Source organism: Echinops telfairi, unplaced genomic scaffold (genome assembly GCF_000313985.2).
Source record: "Echinops telfairi isolate 266 unplaced genomic scaffold, ASM31398v2 ScPeMD7_443;HRSCAF=831, whole genome shotgun sequence".
Classification (NCBI taxonomy): domain Eukaryota; kingdom Metazoa; phylum Chordata; class Mammalia; order Afrosoricida; family Tenrecidae; genus Echinops; species Echinops telfairi.
In genome coordinates, this window is record NW_022104341.1 from 4,672,712 (window position 1) to 4,686,313 (window position 13,602).

Consider the following 13,602-nt stretch of genomic DNA (forward strand, 5'->3'; position numbering starts at 1 on the left):
GGCATGACCCTCTCCTAATTACGACTTTCACCAGCTTCTGAATTACTCCCTGCCTCAGTTTCCCTATCCGTCTCAGGAAAATGCTTGTTTCTCAATCTGCGCGGGCTGGGAGGGTGGCAAGGTGAGGTGGTAACTGAGTGTCTGGTTTACCTGTTCTCTCTCTCACGACAGCCTTTATGACATCATTGTTTGCGCTGATTGATTGGGGCGTCCTCCCAGGAATCGTAGCGCGGACACAGTCCTCACGTTCACTAGTCTCACAGAACCCCCGTCTGGAGCTCTTCTTAGGAAGACGGCAGCCGTCTCCCCTATCCCAGTACCTCCCTCTCTTCCAGCCATAAACCAAACCCATTGACATCCAGTCAATTCTGTCCCACGGTGACCCCGTGCGTCACAGATCACAACTCTGCTCCATAGGGCTTTTTCATGGCTTGTAATCTTTGTGGAAGCCGATTGCCAGGCTTCCCTTCCGGGGCACTGCTGGGTGAGTTTGCACCCGCAAGCTCTGGGGTTACTAGTCAAGTGGAAACGGCTCGGGTCACCAGGGACCTACCCTTTCTAGAGGACTGCTAATTTTCGGAGAGTCTGGCAGGCACTGGGACCAAACCAATTTGCTCCTCGCTTCTTCTTTGGGGCAGCTTCCTCACAAATGGCATTTCTCCCATTTGGTGCAGTCACCCCTTCAAGGGCAACTGTAAGAGTCCTGGGTGCCATCCTCTCCAGACACAGCTGAGGGCTGTTTCCCCACGGGCACCTCGAGCACTGGCTGCTCTTGCCTCAGCAGGGGCAGAAAGGGTTGCGCTTAATCAACAGGAAAAAGACAGAGCCGGAGTGGGAAGTGGAAGATGGAAATCACCCATATGCTTTTTACAGCCACCGGGGAGCTGATGTAACAGTCCCCGTACTGGGACCAGGGAGAATCTCCTGAGTCAGAGCTTCCCAGTTAGGAAGAGGGATCCTTTGCTGGAGCTCCGGAACAGTTCACAGTGTGGCGGTTCCCTGCCTTAAGCCAGAAAAGTGTTGCAGCTTGGAGCGATCCATCAATCAGAGATACCTGAAATATCAGTAACTCTACAGCTCAGTGGTAGACTTTGCTCTCAATTTCACAACCAGGACACGAGGCTCTTAGATCTCTCTGATTTCTAGGCTGCCCTTCGCTAGCTAGGACAATTGATTCATTTAGATCATTATTGGGCCAAGCCTATTTGTCTTCATCAGGGACAAGCAGCTGGCATCCTGCAAGGAAGGTTTGGTCTTGTGCTCTGGCAGGATGTTGTAGAAAGCAGCAGGTGGCCTTGTCTGGGGAGTCAGGTGCGGGGTGGGTGGTGTTGGCTGTGGCTGACCACCTTACGAAGTGAAAGGCCAAGCATCAAAGGTCTGGGGGATATACAATCCTCACCCTGGGACGGGTTGGGCTCCACTGCTCACAGTCCGAAGCTACCTGGCATTCTTCACTGTCCTGCACTTGTAAATAAATCCACTGCACAAACCTGTAGCCCACAAGTCAAAGCCCCGAGCCCAGAAGCAGTTGGACCTGGGAGATGTTTGCTCATGACCTTTCTCTCACCACACCCTGGGGCTCCTGGGAGGAGCTGAGGTTTGCGCTGCAGTGCCAGGATGCTGCCTCTGCCTTCCTGGGGCCCGTCACATCCTCCTTGCTCAGCCACCGGGTGCTCAGCATGGAAGCTGCTCTCCCCTCTTGGGGAGGCAGTTCTCAGCCCGGCATCGTGGTCGGGCTGTGGCCGGAGCCTGAAGCACCATCCCCTTCCTCAGACTCTCTGTAGCCAGGCTGTGTTGGAGGAAAGGGGAGCATTCCATGTCCCGCAGGCTGGAGAAGATGGAAGGACAAGTGGTAGGCCGGGTTGTCAGGCTCTTCCGCAACCGGCTCCGACTGCGAGCAGGTCTGGACTGGAGAGCCCACTTCCTTTTTTCCAGGATGACCTTCTTAGATGGGGCGAAGGGGGGTGGGGGGGGCTGCTTCTTCCTTGAAATGTTCCTTCTTTCTCTCACTTTCACATCCCCACCTCCCCATGTGACTGAGCTGGAAGGGAGGTTTCCTTTGTTGGTTTCTCAGAGCCAGAAGTGCCCTCCTTTGGGGTTGGTGTGGGCACAGGCACATGGCCTCCGGGTCTCTTGTGATTTATTTAGCGCCTGTCTACCCAGGACATGCTATGTTTCAGGCACTGGGAGGAAGGTGGCGGGGAGTATCCACGTGACCTCCCACGAGTGGTTTCTTGGCTTCCAAACAAGTGGTTTCCAATCCCCTCTGGGCACCCTGTGGGTTTCAAGTCCCCAAGGCAGGTGTGGGAATGGCCCAGTTGGCCCCGATCCTGCTCTGCGACCTGAGGAGCTCTTTGTTTGCTGGGTGGCCGGGTTCCAGGTACCCCAGGACTAGCAAGGTGGCCGGAGGTGGTGGGGGGGCCTGGCTTCTCCAAGACTCCACACCAAGCCTCGGCCAATGTGATCCTCACAGGACCCTGGTGTCTCTGTTTTAGGATCTTCCCAGGACAATGGAGGAAACGCTGTGAAAGAATCAGAAAGGGCCCAGGAGCACACCCTGCCTAATTTTGCGGGAGGACCGCACTTTTTTGAATACCTCCTTGTGGTTTCTCTCAAAAAAAAGCATTCTGGGGATGATTATGAGCCTACTATCACCTACCAGTTCCCCAAGGTAAGGATGCAAGGAAAGAGGCAGGTGTGGTGGGGGGCCACAGAGGACTGGGCCCCCTGAGTGGTGGTGGAGGGCTGCCGCCTCCCTCTCCCCACCCTGCCAGGGCCGAGTCTGAAGGTGCCCTGGGCAGCTGCTGTTTCCTCCTTGGCCCAGTCCCTGCTTTGTAATCGCCCTCAGAATCTAGGTCTGACTTCTTGGTGAAGAACTGACCTAGGCATCCGGCAGGGTAGGGCCGCAGCAGGGAAACAAGGCGGCGAGTGGCTTGGTCTTGTTCTGAGACCTCCCAGGTCTTTCGGATCTCATCTGCAGACACTCTTCTCTGGAGAGAAGCCCCAGACCTCTGCGAAAGGCTCCCCTCCCTGGCCTGTGTGGGCAGGACCGGACCGGGCCAGGCTCAGCACTCTGGCTGGCTCTGCTCCAAGCATCAGGCTCCTGCTTGTCTGCACTGGGTGAAGGGGCGGGGCCAAGGCATCCTTCTTAACCCTGGCGGCTCAGCAACTAAGCTGGCCGCCTGTCCTCTCTCTGATGTGGTCTCCCTCTCCGACGTGCTCCCCCAGGGGCACTGGGCCATCTCAGGGCCGTGCTCCCCCAGGGGCACTGGGCCATCTCAGGGCCGTTCTGTGTTCTGCGTGGCCTAGTTCGCTTTTCTGACTCCATGGATCCTGGGGAGCCTGCCTTTAAGTGGAGCTGACCAGGGAGGGGCTCTCTCAGCATGGGGTGGCACCCACTGGCCAGATCCAGAGTGAAATCCCAGCGCAGAGTGGCAGGTGAAGGCGCCCTTTCCCCCACCCCAAGGCGAGACACTCAGCGCCTCAGAAGAAGCTTCTGGTCCTGGCCCTCGAGGTTCCCCGTTGCTGACCCCCACAACCTGTTCAGCTCTTTCTCTTTTCCGCACAGAGGGAGAACCTGCTGCGGGGCCAACAGGAGGAGGAGGAGCGGCTGCTCAGCGCCATCCCCTTGTTCTGCTTCCCTGATGGGAATGAGTGGGCCCCTCTCACGGAGTATCCCAGGTGATTGCGCAGCCTCGGGACTGGACGGTGTGGGCTGGTGACCAGCGCCTGGAGCTGTCTGTGTAGCCTCACACCCATTTCCCACCAGCGTCTCCTCTGGGGGAAGGGCCTGCCGGTGGCTCCCTTGTAAACATCTCCCCTGGGCTCTCTCAAGGCCAAGGCTATGCACTGTCACCAGAATAAGGCCAGAGCCTCTCACCTGTCCTAGGAGAGACTGCCGCCTAGGCCTCACTCCTCATGTTGTTTGGATCTGACATGGGCAGGAGCCAGGCTCCGCTGAAGGCCTTTGGCCTCAGGAGGCCAGGTAGCAAGGCCCCTTACAGGGTGCGCTCTGAGCTTGGGCTGCCTGTGTTAGAATTTTGACCCAACCGCTTAGAAGCTGCACGAGTTTCTTGGGCAAGAAACCCCTGCTCAGAGCTGCAGTCCCTGCATCTGTAGAAAACCACATCCGCTGCCATCGAGCTGGTCCTACTCACGGCCCCCTCCTAGAGTTCCCGGGGCTGTACATGTTTACAGGAGCTACCAGCCTCATCTTTCTCCCTCAGAGCACGGGTGGCTTTGAACCGCTGACCAGGTGGTTAGCAACCCGATGCTTATCTCTCAGTGCCACCAGGTCTCCGTAAAGTGGGGGGGTCATCACTGTGCCAACCCCTTGGGTGGCTTTGAGAGTTCATGTGAGAGGGTGTGTTTAGCGTCTGGACGAGTCGTTATTGACTCGATGGCAGTGCGTTTGCTGTTGTTGTTGTTGTTTGGGGTGTTTAGGGTCTGATCTCCCAAAAAAGCACTCTAATCAATCGGTAGGTATCATTTCTACTGTCCTGATTCTGTAGCAGCCCCCTGTCCCGGGCACTCCGCCACCTTCCTGCTCTGGAATCCAGCGAGCCGGATGCCAACCACGCTTTGTCTGCTCTTTCCCAGGGAAACGTTTTCCTTCGTTCTGACCAATGTGGACGGGAGCAGGAAGATTGGCTACTGCAGGCGCCTCCTGGTCTGTGCAGCGCAGAATGGGCCCCTCCTGCTCAGCTGTACTGCTGGGCCGGCTCAAGCCGCAGCCACCAGAGCCCAGGGTCTCTGGCCTCAGGGCTTGTAGAAAGAGCAAAGTCCAGCACCCTCTGCCTTGTTAGTGCCCACTCTGCACCCCTGCGTGAGGGCACAGAGCCCCTTCCTGCCCCTTTGGAGGATCTGTGCAAGCCATGCCTGGTCTTTGACCTCCCAAGCTCTTAAGAGACCCCCTTATTTCTGCCCCCTCTGTCTAGGCAGACCGGCTTTGGCCCCTAGATCTACCAGAGTCTGGGTGGGGATTGGGAAGACTCCATTCAATTCTTGGGCCTTAGAAGGATTCTTCGTGTCATCTCCACAGCTTTCCTCCAAGCCATTTCCTGATCTAAAACAACCTTCCCACCTAGCTGAGCTGACCCCTAAGGCAGTCACAGCAGTGGGAGCAGCATGGCTGGCCTGTGAGCCCTCACCCCCACAAAGCCCCTTTGATGATTGCTCTGTCCCCTGCCCCACCATTCACCACCACTCCCCCCACCCATACTCCAGCCCCTGCCCATATGCCCCAGAGGCCCCTGGGAAGCCACAGCACTGAAGGCACCTTCCTGTGCCCCCGCAGCCCGCCGGCCGTGGCCCGCGCCTCCCCAGGGTGTACTGCATCCTCAGCTGCATCGGCTGCTTCGGCTTGTTCTCCAAGGTACGGTGGTCAGCATTCCAGGGGGCCTGTCAGTCCTGCTCTGCCGCTGGGCTCATCCTGGCTCCCTGAGCTCCTCCTCCCCCACAGCCACTTGCGGAAACTGAGGCTGAGAGGAATGTGAGCTTCACCGGTTTTAGGGGAAAGCTGGTAGAGAGGGGAGCGTCTCCCCTGCAGAGAGAGCCCCCACTGTAGTGAAGGGAGAAGGGAACAAGAGCAGCATTGCAGGAAGGCCCTCAGGCCAGGCAGCTGGAGTTCCTCGGGTCTTCTGCGCTGTTTCCGGTTCTTCTGTCAGTTGGGTATAGGTGCCCTCACTCACCCTCCTACCTCCCAGGCTGGTGTCAGATTCAAGTGAGCGGGGATCTGAGTGGTCTCTTTATAAAGTGCCGGGCACTAAATACATCTGAAGAGAATTGTTATTCAGTAGGGGTCCCAAGGAGAAGCCCTGATGGTGTGTGGTTAGGGGTTGGCCTGCCAACTACAAGGTCAGCAGTTTGAAACCACCAGCCTCCCCAAAGGCGAAAGGCGAGGCATTCTACTCCCCTAGTGACTTAGTCTGGGAGACTCACCGGGGCAGTTCTACCCTGTCACGTGGGATCACTAGGAGTGGGAATCAGCTCTATGGCAGTGAGTTTTGATTTGGTTTGGTTTTTGGGGTTGAGGCATCTTGAGACTCTCTGACTAATCTGGAGGCAGAAGTTGGGGTCCCCAGGACTTCTGCTGGAGTAAGGATCAGAGGGGAATTCCTCCAAATGGAGGGGCTGTGTCTTGACCACAAGACACACCCCTTGGGTATGCTGTGCTCTGCCCTCGTGGAGGAGGGGAAGGAAAACTGTCTTCCTAGGGATGGAGACAGTCCCCGACCCTTCGGGTCTCCAATGGAAATCAGAAGACAGAGTGACATCCAAAAGGCTTAGACCTCTAGACTCCCCCCACCCCCCCACCCCCCGACAAGTGAACATGATCCCGTCAGGGTGAACGACCCGTTTACTCCGGATGACTTCCCAGGGCAAGGGGGGAAGAGGAGTTGGTTCAGAGAGGGTGGAGGATAGGCTCGTCACAAAAGCAGGTCATGTGTGGGAGACAAGCAGCAGGTTATTTACCCTGAGACCTGCCGGGGAGCCGGAGAGAGCCAACTGGTGGAGGGGCAGTCACAGTTGATGAGGCTTGGTTGGGCCGGTGCAGGCTCCTCACAGATGCAGGGACAGGTGGGCTCTCACAGGGGCCCACACAGGGCACCCCTTTGAGCCATGCATGCCTGCTCCTTTCCCTTGCAGATCCTGGATGAAGTGGAGAAGCGACACCAGATTTCCATGGCCGTCATCTACCCGTTCATGCAGGGGCTCCGGGAGGCCGCCTTCCCTGCTCCCGGGAAGACTGTCACCCTCAAGAGCTTCATCCCCGACTCAGGCACTGAGGTGGGCTGGGAAGATGGCCAGAGAGGGCGGGTTTCGGTGACTCTTCGCCCCTTTGTTCACCAGGGAATCAGAGGCAGGTAGCGCCTGAACTTGGCTAGAATTATCGGCAGGGCTCAAAACCAAACCCAAGCTTTTTCCTCATACCAAGTGGATGCCCACAACAACCTAGTTACCCTTCGAGGCTCCCAAACTTCTGTTTCTAAGAAAGCTATCCTGGAACTTAAGACCCTGGATACTGGAGAAAGACTTTTTCCCCAGGCCTCAACGTGCCACCCACTCTTTCTTCCACGCAGCCTTGGCCTCCGGTTTCTGCCCAACACTATCTAGTCTCCAGGAGGTCTGTTTCATCACTCACCCCCACCCCTCAAGTGTCACCCGCCCCACCTGGCGATGTGGTTGTTTTAAGGCCACTCTGTAACGAGGGGAATAAGTAGCAGAACACTGTTCTAACAATTCTAGCTCTGACTAGGTCATTTTGTGGGCTCCTCCGAGCCTTGGTGTCCCCCTATACAAGAAAGAAGAGAGACTCCATTTTTTTACCCTCTCATTCAGTTAAGAAATAAATATTGAATGCTTTGCATGTGCCCAGCACAATACTATTTCTAGGTTTCAAGTGGTGGACACAATGAACCAGTCCATGACCTCATTGAAAGCCCAGTGGGAGGAGGAAATCAGTAAGATCCAGGGAAGGGGGCAGACGGGTCCATAGCCTATCTACAAAACTGTGTATGTGACACTGGCCTCTGGGACCCACATGAGAACAGAGAGGGACGAGAACTCCCAGGGGAGGGAGGGCCTAGCCCACGAAGAGCTTGCGTCTAGGCGGAAGTCAACGTAGCTGAAGCATGGTGAGGGAGGTGGGCTGTGCTTGGTGGGACCACGGAGGCAGATAGGACTTTGCGGCCATGCTAAGGGTTGGTTCGGTGCTACTCTTAGAGCAGAAGGAAGTTGTCAACAGGTTATTGCAGCAGATTCACTCCCATCGCGGAGAACGGCCGAGAGGCCAGGAGAACCTATCTGCCGGCAGGGTTCTGGCAGCTGCGTGCTAGCACCGTGTGCCGACCGTCTCCCGCTCTGCTTTCCCCACAGTTCATCTCCCTGACGCGGCCGCTGGACTCCCACCTAGAGCATGTGGATTTCAGCTCCCTGTTGCACTGCCTCAGTTTTGAGCAAATCCTGCAGATCTTCGCCTCCGCTGTGCTGGAGAGAAGGATCATCTTCCTGGCAGAAGGTCTCAGGTGGGCCCAGCCGCTGCGTGGCTCCCTTGTACTGGTCAGCTCCCCTGTGCTCAAGAGAATAGACCAGAGGGTTCTCAGAGGAGATCTGCGGCAGGACTCGTGCGTGCTCGCCCTCCTTCCAGTTCCTTGAGCTGCCCTCTGAACGGCCGTCATTGCCCCACTCCGCCTCCCAACAAGGTTGCTGCCTTGAGCCAAGCAAGGTTCCTGACTTAGCTCACGAAGAGCATGGAATTTCCCTGGGACAGTCCAGGCGGGGCCCGTTCAGGTGATAGAGATCAGATCCTGCCTTTGAAAGGCTGTGGGAGGCAAGGAGGGTGGAGGACTGGACAGGAAGTGTCTAATGGTATGGAGGTTAAACTATCAACCCCGTGACAAGCATACTTCTTCTAACCACCGGTGGACTCATTCAATAAGCATTTATTGCACGCTTGCTGTTTGCCAGCTGCCAGTCCTCAGGAAGGTAGATACAAATGACCGGTGACTTTCAGGCCGTCCAGAAGGATGCAGTGGTTAACAAGCAGAGATCTTAAAACATCAACAGCAGGTGGTACAAATCCTGCCACTCCACCTTTTAACTGTGAGGTTTTCCTTAAGTTAGTCTCTTAACTTCTTAAAGTCATGACCTCATCCACTATAAAAGCTATCAAGCGGAAATAACGATTGGGCTACCTTGGAAGGCTGTGGTGGGGATGGAAGGAAAGTAGTTGCTGTGGACTGGATTCTAACGCATGGCAACCCAGTGTGTCCGAGTAGAACCGGGCTGCATATGAAGTCCTCACTGGCTGACTGGGGGGAAGTCGATCACGAGTCTTTCGTTCAAGATACCTCTAGGTAAACTAGAATCACCAGCTCTCAGGTTAGAGGTGTAACTGTTTACACCACCCAAGGACTCTGAGAATTAAACGAGCATAATACTGGGAGCCCAGGTGGTACTACCTGCAAGGTCAGCAGTTCAACACCACCAGCTGCTCCTTGGGAGACAGGGCTTTCTGCTCCTGTGAAGCGTGACTCTTGGAAGTCACAGGGGCAGTCAGTTCCAGTCTGTCCTATAGGATCGGTGTGAATCGGCCTCAAGTCGATGGCAGTGAATGTTGTTGTCCATTTGCTTGTTTTGAGTGCCTATGACTGCTGGGCACTGGGTGGATCATAAGTGACAGCTGCTTAGTCCACAGTGAAGACCCAGCCCACCACCACAGAGTCGACTCTGACTCACAGAGACCTTCTCAAGGGTGTCTGAGACTGTAAATCTTGCTGGGAACAGACAGCCTCATCTTTCTCCTGCTCAGCAGCTGGTGGGATTGAACCATTGACTTTTTGGTTTGCAGCCCAGGGCTTGCCCAACAGCACTAAAAGGTCTCTTTTAACAGCCTGATAGTCTAGTCTAAATAATAGGGTCACAGTTGAGTGGCTCCATGTGGATAACGGGGGCTGGGTACTGTCCGAACTTGGTATGGACCTTTGGGGTGCTTCAAGTGGGAAGCAGACAGGGAGAGACAGAATAGAGAAGAAAAGCAAACCATGACGCACTAGAGGGTTGGCCTTCTGTTCACGTCTGTGGAAGGAGAGAGCCCACGATATTGGGCTCACAGTCCTGGTTCTACCTTTTAGGGAAGAAGAAGAACAAACAGGGTGATAGGGACCCAAACACCAGAGGTCAGAGAGTGAGGTCAAGGTCATGGGCTTCAGAGAAAAGGAAGCCTGGGAAAGGCATGGGGCCTGTGAGTTGAAGGCTTCAACAATCAGAGTGAGCCTCAGCTTACCCTTATGCTCTCTGACTCCTAGCTCTTTACGGAGATGGGACATCTCTATTGTGGCTGGGGCTGGAATTCTGTGCCTTCAGGGAACTGAAGGCGCCCTTAGTTGTCAGGTGGCTTGGGTTCTGGCAAAGGCCAACTGATTTCCCAGGGGGATGAACGTTCTTGGAGAGACCCTCACTCTCCACTTCCTTGCCACTGGGTGTTTGCAGATCCCTGAAGCTCGGGCAGGGAGGGAACTTCCAGTCAGGCAGGACCTTGGCTAGATTCTCAGAGACATAATCTTTTTAACTCAGGAAGTGCTAGCTCGATGGCAGGAATTGAAACAAGGCTTCCACATCAGCGTTTTTATTGGCCTTGGCTTGGGGACAATTTGGCAGAAGAAATGACGAGCCTGGAAAGCTAATGGAGAACCGGAAAGAGCCAGTGTGGGTTGGAGTGGGATGAGGTTGTGACGTTGAGCAGTGATTACATGGGGAGTGCTTCGTTGGAGCCGCTTCATGGGGCTTTCCATGTAGGAACTGCTGGGCAGAGGTTCCTGGAACCTAGGAGTTTCCCAAGCTAACTCAGACGGCAACTGGTACAGGTAGAATGACCCAAGGGGGCCATGGGAGGGGAAGGCTGGAGATCAGGGAGTACAGACATAAGGAGGAAGAAAGTCTTGCTGTGCCTGTGATGCGCACACTTCCTTCACACTCTACTGTCATGGTCGGTTACACATGTCTCCTTCAGTGTCCACTGAGTTCCCGAGACCAGGCAGTGTCTTCTTCCCGGCAGCCACAGCCTTAGCGCGTGGTGAGCACGTGGTGAGCAGCGACTCCATCAGTTATCTCTTGCAATGAAGAAAACATCCCTCCTTCCCTTCTCTCTTTAGAGCCTCTTTCGATTCTGACCAGCAGAGAGTTGAGAAGACTAACTGGGAGAAGGGTCAAGTAGAGGCCCCTCCGTGGCCTCCTGGTTTCTTCCCCCAACTATCACAAGTGCTGTGGGGAGGGGGCCTCTGTCGAGCTGTGGGGTGCCAGTGCTGGGCTCTGCGGGCGCCTCTGACTCCTGCTTCTGTGCTCTGTCCCCAGCACTCTGTCCCAGTGCATCCATGCCGCCGCCGCACTGCTCTACCCCTTCAGCTGGGCACACACCTACATCCCTGTTGTTCCCGAGCGCCTGCTGGACACCGTCTGCTGCCCGACGCCCTTCATGGTGGGCGTGCAGATGCACTTTCAGCAGGTGGTCATGGACAGCCCCATGGAGGAGGTATGATGCAGGGGGCGGGGTGCCGGTATGGAAGCTAGGCAGGCGTGGCTTTGGATTCCAAGTCTGCTACTCCCAGCCACGGGATTCCGTGCGAGCTACTGAACCTCTCTGAGCCCGAGTCTCCTGGTCTGTGACATAGTTCTTACTGCTGCTCAGTTCATAGGGATTTGGAGGAGAAAATGGCTCCCCTAAAGCAGTTGGCCCAGCACCAGAGAGATCCTTGGTACCCGTTGTTTGCTCCCCATTGCTGTGCTTCGGGAAGAGCCGGAAGCTTTTTGTGAGACCAGTAGACTCTCCTCCCCCAGCACATCCAAGGCGCTGAGCTGTCCCATCTCTCATCAGAATGGATCATCACAGCTGGCCTATACCACTCACACCCCACTGGAATTCCTTCAAGGAATTCCAAGGATGAAAGAGAGCTAATGACTTCCTCCTGTGAACTGTGAGTCTTGGTTGATGTTTAATCTTGAAAACACAGATTTTTGTAGCTAGAGCCATTGTGCTGATTAGCCCAGCTAGTTGCTCAGAGCTCCATTGACTAATAAAACCATGGGACCCAATCCCCTTTGAGTCTGTTATCTTCTTGGTTCTTGATTGTACACTGTGCTCCAGACGTACCAAAGGGCTCGGTTGTAAAAAAAAAGAAAGAAAAAACAACTCGCCAATAGCATACATTTATCTGTCTGGCAAACAAGACTCAAAGGTCTGCATCGAGTTGTGGTGGGTCCTGGCTCTTAGTAACCCTCTAGGCCCGAGTAGAACTCTGAGCTTCATCTTTCTCCCCTGGTCTCTGGAGACACCTGGTGGGGTAGAACTGCTGACCATGCAGTTAGCAGTTCAGTGAATAAACTACCATGCCACCAGTGTGCAGCATGTTGCTATAGCCTATGCTATAGCCTATGCTTGTAGATGTCTACCCTGGCTAAAAGTGGGTTTGCTGTGCACACACAGTGCTTGCAGGGGCAGGATCTAGAAGTATAAAGCATAAAGGGTCTTTCTCCTTTTTCTTAAGAGAAAATGGAGGCCCAGAGAACTGAACTGACCTATCAGAGCTGCACAAGACACGACGGAAGCCTAGCACAGATGAATCTGAAGCACCTTTACTAAAAGGGAGGCCGCCATTCTATTTCCCAGGAGTACTGCTGGGAAGTCCAGAAGCAGGCTGGTTCCCTTCCTTGTTCCCTTAGCCCTCCCACCTCCCTCAGAACTGCTGAGTACACACACCCTTTGAACCAGCCTCAGTCTTGTGACAAAGTGGGACAGAGTAGTAGCCCTGTGTTTAGCAATGACTTAAAATGTCCCAACCCTAGATGTTATGAAACTTCCTGACGCTGCAGTTACATACAGCTCTTTGGAAGCTGTGGCTCTTCCCCCAGCTGTCGGCAGAACCCGACTCCGGCTCTCCCTCCTAATGCACCGGCCCATTCTGTTCCTCAGCAGCGGCTTTGTCAGTGGTCAGGGCATGGAAAGCAGGGAGGGACCGAAGGTGAGGGTGGAAGTTAGGGAGAGTCTCTGGGAGGGATTACTTCATAGATGGTAGTCTATCCCACTCAGGGAAAGCTGTCAGAACTATCTCAACCAACCAACCCCTCAAGGGCCTTTTCCTGGAGGCCTCTGAGCCTATGCATCGCACACGCAGCCTTGAGCCGGGACGAGCTCAGCCTTTCTCCCGAGAATGGGTAATCACAGAACCTGCTCTGTCTTGTGGCACGTTTTCCAGGCGCCTTTCTTCCTTTGATTTAGAATGGCATGCAGAGGGGTCACTCCATTGATTGTCAAGACCAGCTTTCACAAGCTAAAACCCTGAGGAGGCCCAGCAGTCACCTACGTGACCAACATGGGCTTCGGCATTCATGGTCAACTGCAGGGCCCGTGCCTGGCCAGCCTGAAAGCTGCTACTCAGCCCCACGTGAATGCTGCCCTGACGAGATGTGAGGCAGAGATCGGGATGTTGTGTGAACATTTCCCATTTAAATATTGGAAATTACTTCAGTTATTTGAAAAACAGCATGAGGATCAATGAAACAGGTGGAATCAATTAGCAGGAAGCCTCTCCGTAGCCACTGGTCTAGATTTAAGCCCCTCTAGGCCAGGATGGGGCTGGTAGAACTCTCACACGTATGCCATCGAGTTGATTCCAACTCAAAGTGACCCAGAGGACAGAGGAGAACTGCCCTGTGGGTTTCTGTGACTAATCTTTACGGGAGTGGAAAGGCTTGCCTTTCTCTCAAGGAGCAGCTGGTGGTTTCAAACTGCTGACCATGTGGTTTGCAGCTTAACATGTAACTCAATACTCCATCGGGCTGGAACCAGAACTCAAAACCAAAACAAACTCACTGCTAGAGGTGAATCCGCACAGTGATCCTGTGGGTTTCCGAGGCTCTAACTCTTTATGGGATTGGGAAGCCTCGCCTTTCTCCCACAGAGGCTGGTGGTTTCAAAGTGTAGACCAAGGCATACCCGCTGTACTACCAGGGCTCAGGTTTTCCAAAATGCCAGCCCTGTGCTTGCCTCACCTGCAGCCTCTTGTCACATGGTCTCTCCACATCCTTTCCTTCCCTCCTTCCCAG

General features: G+C 54.8%; 1 protein-coding gene across 1 annotated transcript in view; it reads left to right on the top strand.

Annotated features, from left to right (window-relative positions):
* The first annotated feature begins 1,816 nt into the window (after positions 1 to 1,816).
* Positions 1,817 to 13,602, top strand: part of DENND2D (DENN domain containing 2D) — a 14,420-nt gene continuing 2,634 nt past the window's right edge. The window contains exons 1-8 of the mRNA XM_004699192.2: positions 1,817 to 1,901; positions 2,496 to 2,671; positions 3,569 to 3,681; positions 4,600 to 4,669; positions 5,297 to 5,374; positions 6,649 to 6,789; positions 7,879 to 8,027; positions 10,855 to 11,032. Coding sequence (XP_004699249.1) covers positions 1,817 to 1,901; positions 2,496 to 2,671; positions 3,569 to 3,681; positions 4,600 to 4,669; positions 5,297 to 5,374; positions 6,649 to 6,789; positions 7,879 to 8,027; positions 10,855 to 11,032 — 990 coding nt within the window. The remainder of the gene's footprint in view (positions 1,902 to 2,495; positions 2,672 to 3,568; positions 3,682 to 4,599; positions 4,670 to 5,296; positions 5,375 to 6,648; positions 6,790 to 7,878; positions 8,028 to 10,854; positions 11,033 to 13,602) is intronic.